This window comes from Calypte anna, chromosome 15, assembly GCF_003957555.1.
Source record: "Calypte anna isolate BGI_N300 chromosome 15, bCalAnn1_v1.p, whole genome shotgun sequence".
Classification (NCBI taxonomy): domain Eukaryota; kingdom Metazoa; phylum Chordata; class Aves; order Apodiformes; family Trochilidae; genus Calypte; species Calypte anna.
This window is the reverse complement of record NC_044261.1, coordinates 8200211-8214514: the sequence shown is the minus strand read 5'-3', so window position 1 is coordinate 8214514 and position 14304 is coordinate 8200211. Positions and strand designations below refer to the sequence as shown.

The following is a 14304-nucleotide window of genomic DNA, read 5'->3' as shown; positions in this document are numbered from 1 at the left end:
ACAGTGGAGCATTGTGCAGGTTTGGATGGATGGGGGACTTCTATCTGTGTTTTAGCTGTTGTCCTGTACCCCAGAACATACATATTCACCTGAGTGTCACAAAAGTTACTTCTGTCTGGCTTTCCAAACATGATTCATCAGTAGCTTGAAGCAGTGGTGTCTGAATTTACAGCCAGCCAGTCTGCAGCTTTGCTTTTCCCAGAGATACCTGGACAGTGTTGTCCCTCCTGGAAGCATCCTGGAAGTCAGAAGGAGCCTTTCAGAAGGTTTCAGCGTCTGATGCTTAAGGTGGATATGTAGGGGTGCTTAGCATTTGATGTTCTTCTTCCAGATTGCTGTGAGCTAAAAGCAAAAAAGTAAATGAGTCATTCATTTATTATCTTCCTTTTTGGCAGTGCTATAATTCCTTGTGCTTTTGGCAGCCAAATGAACTTGGGTGCTAAAAACTGGTTGATTTGGGATTTTTTTTTACCATTCCCTCCCTTGTTTTCTTCTCTACTTTGCCTACAGCTATTTCATTTCCAGCTATTAAAGGTGTCTACTTCAAGGCAAACTGTTCTGTTACATATGCAGTAGTGTTCAAAGCAGACTAAGAAACTGTATAAAGAGATGAATAACATTGTCACGGAACAAAAGTTGGCTGCCATGATCTCTTAGTAAACAAGTTTGGAGTTGAGGTGTCTGCAATTATGTATGGATTGGGAAGTTACTGATATTGGAAATGGGCCCTGGTAAACCAGTCATTCAAATGATGGTGCTGTAAAATGTTAAAATCCTTGAAGCAAACTACTTTGGGGTTTTTTGTTTTGGTTTTTTTTTTTTTGTTTGTTTGTTTGTTTGTTTTTTAATTACTGTGATAATTAAAGCTCAGAAAATTCTCGTGCCTCTGTAACTTGAAGCAAAGTTAGACTTAAAATTACTCAGTTTGTGGTCAGTTATTGTCTTGACAGATTCATAGTGGGAGAAGGGTAAAAGAAAGAAAAGGATCAACTTTTTCTAGTTGGTTATTTCTGATCTTTATGTGCTGCTTTTTATTCCAATCATGGTGAGCATCCTTGTATCAAATGGTGGAAGTGTCAGATCAGTTGGAGCAGAAATTATGACAGAGGGAATCTGATTTCTCCAGCTGCCTTGGAATGGCAGCTGGGGGAATGACAGGCTTTGAAGTGAGGAACATATCTATTGTGTCTGACAGGAATTGTCCTAAACAAGGTTCTGAGCAGAATTCTCCCAGGTACAAACTGATAATTTGAAAATTTCTTGGAGTATGTATGTTTTGATTAACTGACTGCAGTCAGAATTACTCACTGAGCAGGAACCTTTTGGATGGACCTGTTCTATCTTTAAGATTAATAATTTTTGTGATATTCCCAACCCTTCACATGCAAAACATTTCTTTGGCAAAGTACAGAAATAACTTGTATCAGCACTGTTTCACTTTGCTGTTTTTCTTGAGGTTGTGATCTAATCAGCACAGTTCAGGGATGAAAGTGACACTAAAACTTAACTTTGAATGTCAGTAGTTCCTGATTGTATTATCCTTTTTTAAATAAAAGGGATAAGTAGATAAAAAGGTGTCTGATGGTACCCATATTTTAGAATGTTTCTTCTAAAAACTAAAGATGAAAACTTTAGAACTATGTCCTAGTTAAGCTTACAGTCTTACATGCATATCCTAACTTGGGTATGTGTCTTTGGGGAGCTATTTTGGCCTCCATTAAATACTACTAGATGCATGTTTTTGAAGATGTCAGCCTTACTTATGCACACTTTGGTTAATACAGATGTAGCACTGTGAGGTTTTAAAGCATTCATGGGAGTTTATATTGCTAGTGCTTTAACAACTACTTTCTTAAGATGCATTTTGTATGCTTTTGTGAGTCAAAAAGTATAAAGTGATTGTTACATTTTATATTCCTTGCTTTTTTACTCATTATCCAGCGTTTTTGCCAAAAAAAGTGTGTTGTATATTGTCAAGATTGCTGGGCAGGGTAATCTTAAGTTTCTTTGCCAGCATGTGGGTGCATGTAGCATGCACAGGAGCAGGTGTAGCCCTATTTAGTGTAAAGGACTTCAGATGGTAATGTGTTTTCCACACTTACAGTTCTCTCTCAAATTAAAAATTGGCTTGGAAACTGAATGCTGTTTTTCATTTTCATTTGCCTTTGATTTCAGAGTGTCAATAGTATACCATGTCCTGTGACTGCAGTCAGAACGTTACCCACCTTGGAAGTTACACAAGCAGAAAGGCCTTCAAGCAAAAGCAGAGATCCTCCTAGGGATGAAGAAAAAGAAAAGAAAAGAAAAAAACACAAGAAAAGATCTCGGTCAAGATCTCGATCACCTTTCAAGTATCATTCATCATCCAAGTCCAGATCTAGATCACATTCAAAAGCAAAGCACTCACTTCCCACTGCCTATAGAACTGTCAGACATTCAAGGTGGGTTTGGAAAGCAAATTTATTCTTTAGAGTCTGTGTGGTCTAACACTTCAAACATTTTTTGCACTTCTTCCATTATATAAGTGCCTTCGTAGCCATTGGAGTGTGGTCACCTTGAAGACAGTAAATAAATACCATCAGATGTGCAGGGTCTTTGAAAATAGTTTTAATGAAATAATGAATCGTTCATTTCTAATTACATAGTGGAAAATTTGTACCCATAAGTCCTTTTAATTCTAGTCTTTGGAATATCTAAAGATAATACATTGAAATGTGATTGAAGCAAGAGGAAAACTTCATAAAATGTCTGTGGCTGGTGCTGGATTAAAGTAGCCAGACCAAATTAAGATGAGAAATAGAGGTAGAGAATCAGGTGGTGGAACAGCAAAGCTCAGAAAGGAAGAAAGCAGTTGAGTAGCAAGTGAATAAAATAAGAGGGATGAATGGAAGGACAGATATGACAGGAATCCAAACAGGATGAAAACAGAGTTCATGAGGAAGGGAGACCATAAAAGTATGTAACCCAGTGCAGTTAACTCTGTACTTAATTATTAATGAACTTGAATGCACTATATTAATTATCTAGCTATAAGACTGTTTATATTGTCTTGGATCTAAAACACTGGGTCTAGGCTCTAAAGTTTACTGTCTGTAAGATTTGACTTCTCTGAATGCCCTGCCACTTAGCAGTCAGTAAGTCAGCTGGAAGGAGTTATTACTGAGCTTGCATTCTCTGGATCATGCTACAAAACAGTGTTCAAGTAACTTGCAGTTCCAACAAATTGTGTATATAAATACTACCATAGTAGTAACTATATCTGTATGTGATGCATGCAAAATTGTCCATTCCTTTATCTTTGTGGTTGTGCTTATGACATGCTTCTTCCTGAAAAACAGCTTCTAGCCCTTCCTGGCAGTGTGACAAAACTTCTCATATTTTGCTTGTGCACTTTTTTGTTTGTTTAACAAAGTGGCTAACTACACTAATATGAGTAAGTGTTAACAGTTTTTTATTTTATACTAGATTTTTGAAGTGAAATATAATGTCTTCAGCAATACTCTGCTGAAGACATCTCAGCATTTCAGAAGTGCCAGGAAGTAAAGGAACTGAAAGAGTCAGTGTGACTTGCTGCTGACTGCCTTCAGTAGGTGGTCATGATGCTCTGTATTGCAAGGCACATTCCAAAATCCTGTGTGTCCTTCCTTTGCTGTGCTTACCAGTATGTAAAGGGAATGATGCTGAATGAAGCTTCCCTTGTTCAAGAAGTGAATGCAAGTCTTCCTTGGGGAAAGGGATCTTTTTCATCTTTTCAACTGCCTGTCAAGCCAAATGGTCACTTGAACCCCTTGTGTCTTTTCATCCCACCTATGTTGCATATGTTTATCCATGATTTTTCTCATATATGGTAAAACCAAGAAGCAGCATCGTACTAATGATTAAAAAAAAATAAATAATCATCTGTGATACCTTGAAAAGGACAAAGAATCATCTGAGAGGATCCTTGCCAGTACTTGATAATGCTACACAATAGGATAAAGATAATCCTGTATGTTGCATGGGTTTGTGTGAGGCAGTAAACAGATTAGTGGGAGCGTGCAGGTTTGGTTTGATGTATACTGAGATACATCTTCAGTGGCTTCAGGGTGATAAGAGATGTGTTCACCACATATGTAGTGGATAGTCTCATTATTTTGGTTTGTTTGGTGTGTTTTTTGGTGTCCATAATTCAACTGGTGGAGAAATTACAGAGAAATCACCCAGAATAGTTATTCTACTGCAGCTAATCTTAGTGTGCCATCTTGAGAGTGTTTTCTGGCACAAATCAAGTAACAGACATATAAAAGCCTTAACATCATGAATCAACACAACACCTGATTAAATCTGGTTGAATATTTCCTAGATGAGCTGTTGAATTCTGCAGCCTGAGATGTCCAGGAGGCTTGATGCTGGCTAGCCTGAATTTTAAAATTGTTTCAGAACAACTGCTTCATGTCTTGCACTTAAAAGGTTTTGCACATTGTAAAACTTGATAGAAGTTGGAGCTAAATGAGAAAGGACTTTATTAGGAGTTTAGAGGGAATAATAAAAATGATTCAGAATTAAAAAAGAAAAGAAAAAGATACTGAGTTGGAATAACTGTTTGGAAAGACTGGAGGAAAATAAAATGAATCTTCATGTACGCCAAAATAAAGAAGGAATAGAACATTTTTCTTCAGTCCTTGGGTTTAGGGATTTAAATTCATACCAGAGAGACTAGAATGCTTTTCTTAACTGCCTCAGTGGTAAAGGTAGTTAATACATCTTGTGAATACACCACTGTGGGAAATTTCTGTATCAAGAATTATAGTTCAGAGAATAATGAATGGTCTTTTTTTTAAAGTCTTTGCTAGCTTTGCCTGTCCAATTAGGCTCCATTTGGTCCCACGTTACACAACAAATTGTAATGATCAAAGGTTTGCTTTATTCAAGGTGTTGGTCAAGCCTTACCATACTTACTGTATTCCTAAAATTAACATGCTAAGGGTAATTAAGTGCTTAATTAAGTGCTAAATTTCACTGGAACATCCCTGTTTTGAATGTGCTTTATTTGAGTATCTCAGTGTAAAGTTTTATTTTTGGGATCTTGTTGCCTTATTTTATTCTAGTCAGAGTGTATATTCTAACCTACAAATCTTAATACAAAGTGATTGTTGACCCTCAGTAGTGGGCTGGGAGAGCTGGAGTTTTACCTTCCTCTAGTAATTACTGCTCCAGTTCCTGTCTATCAAGTAATTTAGAATAACAGCAAAGATACTTTTCTTAATTACAAACTTTCATAACTTTCTTAGAGAGGAACTTATTAGGTTTGAAATATCTGCACAGTGCAAGCAAATATTTTGAATTTGGAGTTATTGAAACTATTACATTTAAATTAACTGTGACAGCTAAAAGAGGAGCTATGCTTATTTCATAATTTTTCACTAGACTGTGCTGCATTCAGGTGATAATGGATTTTAATCTCTAAACTGTAATGATGACCACTCAGCACATTCCCTGTATTTGCAGAACAGTCTTAAAACCTGAGATTTTGTGAGGTTTGCATGTGGACATTAGTTGAGCTCCTGTTTGAAACCACTCTGAATAGTTCCTGTTGGTGCTTATTAATCTTCCTTTTTGAAAAAGCATATCCCACCTTTACCATAGAACTTACTGTGTCAAGTTAATAGGGAATGATGTGTGGGAAGTGAAGATAAACACAACAATTTGCAGTAACTTCTTTGTTCTTCATTCAAGCTATGTTCCATATACTTTCCAAGCTCCTCCTTTTTTGTTTGAATATCTTAATTTTCTTTTCTGAAGTGAGCATTGTCCTTAGAAATCCTGCAGATTAACTTTGCAATATAAGATGCAGTATATAATTTTATAGCACTTGTTTGTCTTTTGATTATTAGAGGTCTAGAGACTCTGCTTCATTTAAAAGTAGCCTTTGGTGGTTAAGATACAAATTTTTTTTAATGTTGTGAGGTTTCTATATTTTCTAGTGCAACTTATGCAGTATTAAAGTTGAAAAAATCTCTTCAAATAACATGAAGTTGATTCAAAGCATGCTTTGGGTATTCATTTTTCTTGGTAGCAAAACCAAACCTCTCTAACAGAAACAAGTTTAAAAAAAATGTAGCTATACGTAAGGAACCCATGTATATATATTTGCTTAATTGTGGCTAACAACAGTTCTTTGTATAAATACATTTATTTTCTGGAACAAAATTAGTCTCATAAAGCTCCTGGTATTACACAGTTTTAATTCTAGACCAATATGACAGATTAAAGTTAAAACACAAGTCCAAAAGCTTTGTGTTGTACTGTGGATTGCTTTGGAGGTGTCAGTCACTAAGGTACAATGAGTTATTACAAAGAAGTAGTTAATGTGCAAGATGGGGCACATTTGATAAATCTGTCTTGGAAAACAAAGGCTTTGGTACCATTTGGTCGTCTGTAGTAAATGCTTCATCAGTGTCTTTTCTTTCTAATGGACTTCAGAGCATCACTGAAAAGTTGGATGGGAAATGTACCTGGAAGTGGTGATTTGGAAAGGGGTGCAGGTTGTTGGGTCACTGCATCTCCCAGTGGCTGTTCTAGCTGAGCAGTCAAGTTTGAGAGAGGGTTGGCAGGAACTGTAAACAGTGACCATCTTTATCTGTGTCTCTCTTTTCTATCAATAATACTCTGTAGTATGTGATGTATTTGTGTGAGTGTGGTTTGTGTGTGTGTGAGAGGAAGGGAAGGGAGGCACTCACTGTGCACTGGGTGATTTAGTGATGTGCTGAAGTGAAATTTTAGGCGTTCATTTTCAGCTAGGAATGGAGAGTCTACTCCTCTTTGATACTTTTTTCCTTTATATTGTCTAGTAATAGTGTAGAAATAGGCCACCTAATTTATCCAGTCAATGAGTTCTAAATAACAATTAGTGGTGGCATACTTCATTAGCAGTTTGCTTTTCAGTAAGTTTGGGTAGGGTACAACTGTGTGTATGTTTGTGTGAGACTTTTGGCCTCAATATTAGGAATTCAAGAGACTTTAAAGTAGTTGTTCTTTAAAAAAGATTGGTTGAGGGTTGTTTGGGTTTTTTGTCTCCTTCCAAACAGATTTTCTTATTGCTGAGGTAGTGTCCACATAGTTTTAATTCTTCTTTTGTAAAGAGACATGCCAAGCTTTGTAACCCTTTGAACCTTTGAGATCCTACTAAGCAGAAGTGATGTTGACTTTAAAGGGATAGAGCACCTTCTGAAATAAGTCTAATGAAACTGATAATCAATGTATTGCAGTAAAACTGTTAAGCTATTTTTAATTGTTTGAAGCCAATGGCCAAAGTTTTTAACATTTGGTGTTTGGAAGAATGTTGTAGAACCACAAATGAGAGTTCATAAAAATGAAGCTAATGCCTTTTTCTTTCTGATTGGACTTTTTTTAGGCTGGTCCACATAGACATGTTTCACTAAGGTTCAGCTTTGGGTTGAGGGACTGAGCCTTTTCAGGATTCTAGTTAAAACCAAAACTAGCACATTTTATTCTGAATGTGAAGTGTGTGCCTCCATATCACAGACTCACAGCATCCACAGGGACACTGAGCATGGAGCCGAGTCTGAGCAGCTCATCAGTGGCAGCAGCAACAGAGCGGGAAAATTATCAGGCAACTCCGACAACGAAAAGATTTGACTGCTGGAGCTCTTTTGAGGGAAATCCTGGTAAAATGTCAAGGTGTCTGACTGACCCCACACTTTTGAATCTGTTCTGTTTTGTTGCTTTTTTTTTTTTTTCTTTTTTTGCTTTTTTTTCAATCCTTTTCAATAGCCTGGTAAAGATCAGATTTTCTAAGTGACAAAGCAGTTAATTTGCAGCACTTAACTGCACCATGTGATTGCCTTTTTTTCCTTTTCAGTTGATCTCTTTTGTTGTAGATTGTAAGAGAAATGGCTCAGGAGTGTGTGTGTATATATATTATGTATATGGTGAGAGTTTGCAGGAGTTCAATGATTTCATAAATGGCTTGTCTTTTAGTCACTGCAAATTAGGTATTTTCAAGAATATGAACGTTTGCTATACGTGGAATGGCATACCTATAGAAAGGCTTTAAAATGACGAGTAAATAGAAGTAAATTTATTAGAACTATATACTCTAGTGAGAACAGAACTAACTGTTACTGTCAGTAATTTGGGGTGATTTTGGGTTTGGGTTTTTTTCTTTCTTTTTTCCAAGCTGGAGCCCTGAATTGTCCCTTTCTCCATCTTCCTTCCTCCCTTCCATATCTCAGGACTTTTCTTATTCCATTTTTTTGGTTATTAAGAAATGCTCAGGTTTTACTAGCACATGCTCTTAATTCCAAATCACAGACTTAAAAAATGGAGCTCTTATGTTTATCTCCGATCTTAACTGGGCATGATTTCCTTTTTCCCTCTTGATATCTATCTCTTTCTCACTTTTCTAGGAGAAAAATATCTCAAGTCAAAGTGTTAGTGCCAAACAATGCTGATCATGGGTTGTTGGTCACTTGCACAGGTGAAAATATTGGCTGTTCTAGATTTATTCTGCAGTATCAGGGACAAAATTTCCTGGACTTGTCAGTGTTGGAGATGTGCTGAAAACAAAAACTTGTATTTATCTCTGTGATGCAACAGTTCTAAAAACATACCACTAATTTGAGAAGACAAGGTCAGGCCTGACAGTCCCACGTTTTGAGCCAAATTGGGCTTCTGCATCCAGCATTGGTGAACTCTTCCACAAAAGGTGACTGGGCTCAAATAACTTTCCTGTCTACTAATGCAGAAGCTTGCATTAGAACACAATACCAAAAAATAATTGTCTTTTTTTCCCCACTATTGGGAATGAAAAGCAATGGATAACTACACCCTAAATGTCTTGGGTAAGAAGTATTTAGGCAGCTGACAAGTCTTGGAGACTAAATACCCCATGCTGATATAAACAGGCATTTGAAGGGTGTTAGGTTGGCATTTGGTGACAACACAGTTCCGCTGAAATAAAAATGATGAAATAAGTTACAAAAAGCAAACTTTTGGATGTTTTTTCCTGCTCAGGTCACGATCGAGGTCACCCAGGAGAAGGACTCACACACCAGAAAGGAGGAGAGATGAGAGAAGTGTTCCTACAGCTTATAGGATAAGTAACAGTCCTGGAAATAGCAGGAAACGCCCACGTTCCAAGTAAGTCTGCCTGGTCCTGGAGAAAGTTCTGTTCTGTTCTGTTCTGTTCTGTTCTGTTCTGCTCTGTTCAAATAATGTGAGATTTTAAACGTTTTCTGATGTGTTGTATACTCCCAAGGTAGAACTTCTGTTTTTTATGTTCTGGAGCTTTATTTTAATAAATAAATACTTGTGTGGAGAAAATGATAATATTAGAAGCACTTCTTCCTTCATTCTTGCATATGTTTGAACATTATGTACAAACAAATCAGTGAACACTGCTATCTCCACTACTGTCTCCAAGCTGTAAGAGTTCAGATTTTGTTTGGAATTTCTTATTTCCTTCTTGGTGGGTCATTTTCTCATGCTCTGCTTGAGGGGGGGTAGAGCTTCACCCTCCTGTTGCAGTTAAACCCTCAAATGTGTGAAAAGGGAAGACTGTGTTTGTACATCAGCCAGTGCAATTACTATTATCTAAGCTTTTGCACAGTTCTAAACAGTTTTCTAAAAATGTAAAATTTATAAGACACATTCACTCAGCTTTTATGATGTTTGTTCATCATCATCTGAGATGAGAGGAAAAAAACCTCCAGAAAACCTTACTGTAAAATATTCTTCTTGTATACCGAATGTTTGCTGAAATTTTTAGAAGTTAAGTATGAAATGTGTTCATAGCTTGATTACATTATGATGTTTTAAGAAACTGAGCAGTTACAGTACATGATTAGCTACTCAAGGAATAACAACCAACTTTGTAGCTGATGGTTTTTGCATATATATGAGAATGTTAGAGGCTAGTAGAGTGTGGGGTTTTTCTTTTGGTACTGATTACACAAGAAAAATGCAAGGAGGTTTGGCAGCTTTAAGTCTTGAATATTGACTTCTTTATGAAAATCAGGTATTTGAATGATAAATTCTGAGCATCTGTGTTTATAGGGAATTTAATGTTAAAGCTGCTTAGCAGATGCCTAAGAAAAACAAAATAAAGAAATCAATAATGTGATACTTAAAAAATGACTTGAAGTTTTACAGTGCTTAACATGTTCTGGAAGCTTTAATATTTTTCTGAATAGACTTCTAGCAGTGCATGGTAGAGAGAGAGATGAGATATTGCCTAACTCTAATTAAGGCATTATTCTAGTAATTCTAATTACAGTAATGTCAGTACTGGTATGCAAATAATACAAACATAAATTCATAACCATATATAAAAATCTTTATAGGTCCATCTCTAGTATATTACTAAATGAATTCTCTTTGAACTTAATTCTGCATATGAGGAGGCTCCCTGTTGTCCCCTTCAAGTACACATAAATCCTTTGTTCCTGTGCTCAAAGGGACAAAAATTTGTGTAACTTATTTCCAAGTCATAAGCAGTTTGTATTTAAAACGTGTTGCTAGGACTAGGTTTGTTTGGGTGGCATACACAGCTTGTTTACAAGTTTGAGACTGATTTGTTTCATTACATGTTGAGAAGGGGGTAATTTCTTTTTAAAAAGCAAACCAACTATCCTGCCTTACAGATCATTTGCACAGCTATGATTCTATGATTTGTTCCTTTATGACCTTTATGTTCCTTTATGAAAAATTTTAAGGGATATAAAGTTTTAAATTTCTCATTATATTCTAAGTCTGTTGTCCTTTGGGAAGGAACTTCCCTCTAGCAAAGTTATGCTGCAAGTCTCCAATGAGAGACTTTTTGTTTTCATCTTTTAAACTGCCAGCTACTAGCCAGTAATTCCTGTGTACCCATGAAGCAGCATTCCAAGTGAGAACCTCAGGTGCTGGTAGTTGCATAATATAATGTGATAAAAAGAAAAGAAAAAGTTATTTTGCACACCATAAAAGTGCCTTATTGGGGCAGGACTCTAATGCTTGCTGAATGCGTGTGAAGTATCCTATGGAAGAGGGTTGCATAAGCTTTAAGAACAGTGGAAAATATCTTCACCTGAGCTAGTGTAATACTGCTTGAGATATCCTTTAATAAAATATTTTCTTCTCACAGAAGTCCCCATGAAAAGAAGAAGAAGAGGAGGTCTAGATCACGTACCAAGTCCAAAGCCAGGTCTCCTTCACCATCCATGTCACCAGGCAGACCATCCACACACAAAAATTCCATACATTCAACTAGTGTCTCTCCTGTGGAGAGCAGGGAATCCAGCCAGGAACGCTCCAGGTTATTTGCTCTTCTACTCTTTATCAGTATCCTGGTGGCTGTTGACTGCCAGGGTGTCTCTTAACCTAACCTGTGTGATGGGGATTTCTGTGTGTGTGTAATGTGTGCAGATTGAAACCAGGAGACACTGGGAGGGACAGCACTATGTGCAGCAGTCTGATGAAGACCTGGGATCTTTGTTGCCTCCTCCACAAACTCTTAAAGTAGAACTGGTGCAGAAAATTCTGCAGCCTAATTCTAAACTAGAAATTGGTAACTCAAAAAATGGATAAAGGCTTTAAATTTGAATTTGAATAGAGATTGAACTGCAATGTCTGTGCAAGATTCATCATTAAACTGTTTTTACACTATGTGGAAGAGTCCAGTTAAAAATTCCAGGGCTGTTGTTCATATTTCTCTGTATCATTTGTACAAGGCACTCCTCTAATTATGACTTATTATGGCTTCTTGTTGACTGAGAGAGATGTTGACTAATACTCAACATATTAATAGCAACAATAATAACAGTCAGCAATTGAGTATGAGACTTGAACAATAAAACCTAAAATTGTGATGGTGAGTAGAATGCATTTATAAAACCTTTACTATAAATTCTCCTTTTATTTTTTTTAGGGGAGTTTCTCAGGAAAAAGATGGCCAAATCTCTTCAGCAATTGTGTCTTCAGTGCAGAGTAAAATCACTCAGGTATGAGTAAACAAATTTAGAGTATGTGGTGTAATTTGGTGCGTTCATCATATTGTTTTCTTCTCTTGCTATGTTGTAGAGTCAAGTTTGTTGTCATTTTTAATCTGTTTGCTTAATAGAAAAGCATTTTTGTTGCTTCTCTAGCTACTATCCTTTCAAGTTTACTCAAGCCTTTCAAGACTAAAGCTAAATTCATAAGATGCAGAATATGAAAACTTTAAAACCTTATGCCACTCACACAAAGGTGATTGGTTAATGTATTTCTTGAGTTAAATATTGCTTGTGGCATAGTATTTGATAGTTTTACATTAATCTGTTTGATTTTAGCACAGTTGCAAGATGAGGAATGATTTAAATACAATTTTTAGTTACTACTTTCAAAAAGTAAATAAGAGGAATGAAACTTTTGTGAATTTGCAAGATATTTCCCAACATTGATTAGTTTATCTTTAATGGCTCAGAGAAATGTAATTTAACTAATTATTAGTAAGGTTATTTTGCTGCCAGTGTGCTGACTGACCCTGGCCAATTGAATGTCATTTCTCATTCAGATCCTTCCTTCTCTAAAGTGGAATTATAATGCTGACTTCCTATGAAGTGTTTTGAGAGATTCAGATGAAAAAGGCCCTAAAAGAACTAAGGATTCATTTATATTGCATTTGTTGCATAAATGTTTTAAGTAATTTTAATTTATTACTGATACTTTTCGTTTTGTCATCCTTTTTTGCAACACAATTACTCAATGCTATTTACATGATATTTCATTTCCTTTTATAATGCTGTTCCCCCTGGAACACTCAAACAAGACTGAGATTTGCTATTTGGTTTCACAAAAGTCTTAATCTTTCAGTCACTCTGAGATGTGAAAATACCACTGCTGTGTGAATTTTTGGTTCAGGTTTACAAAGTAAAGGAAAAAAAAAGCTTTCTGTTACAGAGTAATTATTAGTACTCTCCTCCTAGCAGCTAACTTTGTTTTTTCTTTCTTCTTGTGTTTGGTTTGGTTTGTTGTTGTTTTTTTAACTTTCAGTGGTTAGTAGTTGTTCTTTCATTGCAATTTTTTGAAGATCCCATCATAGTTTCTTTCTGTTTCAGCTAACTCAATTTCTGTTTTTTGTCATTTAAAAATTGCTCTACATATTTATGCACTGCAGTTTATAACACTGTAGTAAAAACAGACATTGTTTGCTGTTACAGGCCTTTTCTCCAAATTATTTCACATTTATCCTAACAACTGTCAGTGTCTGATGATCACAAGTCTGTGCATGCTATAGAACTGGAGCACAAGCCAACCTTTTCAAGCAGGTTTTTTACAATCATGTATTTCAGCTCTGTTCAAAACCTGGACATGTCTGATCATTTTCCTCTTATTTTCTGCAGGATCTTATGGCCAAAGTGAGAGCAATGCTTGCAGCTTCCAAAAACATACAAACTAGTGCCTCCTGAGACCTGTGGAACTGGCCCTCAAGAAATCGTGTGAAAAAGAACAATATTAAAAAAAAAACTGCCTCATCTCAAATGTACAGCTGAGCTTAGCTCACTTGGTTCACAACTCGTCTAATATTACCTGAAGTCAAGGAGCTAAAACCTTTCTTTCTGTACAGAAGTCTCTCCTGGAAATTTCATTAAACTTTTTCAGCCAGAATTATCTTTGGAAAGATTTTGGGTTTTGTAAATTGATTTTTTGACTAATTCTTCAGTAACATTTTATGATCAGCAGTCTATATGTGTATATTTGTAAATACCATGTTTCTGTGAAAGAAGTATGAAACAATAATAAAGAAGGAAACATCTTTCATTAGCTGGAGTTCTTGTGGAGTCCTTACTTGTCTGGGGGTGACTTGTTACAAATTCATTTTCTTTACTGCTTTCTACTTTTCAAAAAAAAAACTGTCTGGCCTGTCTGACCACCTTAAGCTGAGCTGTACTTTTACATGCAGAATGATTAAAAAAAAAATGCTTGTTAGTAGGATGTTAGTGGCCAGTTTTTGGGCAAGGGACATGTTTTTCTTTCCATTATCTGGAAATATGTCTAAGCCTCCATTACAGTAGGTGACCTTTTGAAGTCAATAATTAATTGTCAGTAGCCCCTTTGTCTTAATGTGCCCTGTTCTTTCTAGTTAGCTACAAAAAGCAAAATATATTTTTGTGATCATCCAACAGGCAGACTTTGCCATCATTCCTCAGGTTTACCAGCTTACATGCAGTTGAGAAAGAGTCCTATTAACTTATGTTTTACTGACCATTAACCAGCTAACACCTTTTAGAAAGTTTGTGGCCTCAGTGTCATTGCACATTTGTCTATTATGCACTTTTATTTTTT

The 14304-nt window shown here is 36.2% G+C and overlaps 1 protein-coding gene across 3 annotated transcripts in view; it reads left to right on the top strand.

Annotated features, from left to right (window-relative positions):
• The window catches only part of SFSWAP (splicing factor SWAP), a 40438-nt gene extending 26653 nt beyond the window's left edge, over positions 1-13785 (top strand). For 2 of the 3 annotated variants that reach the window (XM_008502760.2, XM_030460449.1), the window contains 6 exons: positions 2176-2441; positions 7525-7680; positions 9016-9141; positions 11126-11296; positions 11909-11981; positions 13362-13785. In XM_008502760.2, the coding sequence (XP_008500982.1) occupies positions 2176-2441; positions 7525-7680; positions 9016-9141; positions 11126-11296; positions 11909-11981; positions 13362-13427 (858 nt within the window). In that variant the 3' untranslated portion in view covers positions 13428-13785. The remainder of the gene's footprint in view (positions 1-2175; positions 2442-7524; positions 7681-9015; positions 9142-11125; positions 11297-11908; positions 11982-13361) is intronic. The other variant, XM_008502761.2, reaches the window with a different exon arrangement.
• The last annotated feature ends 519 nt before the right edge of the window (positions 13786-14304 follow it).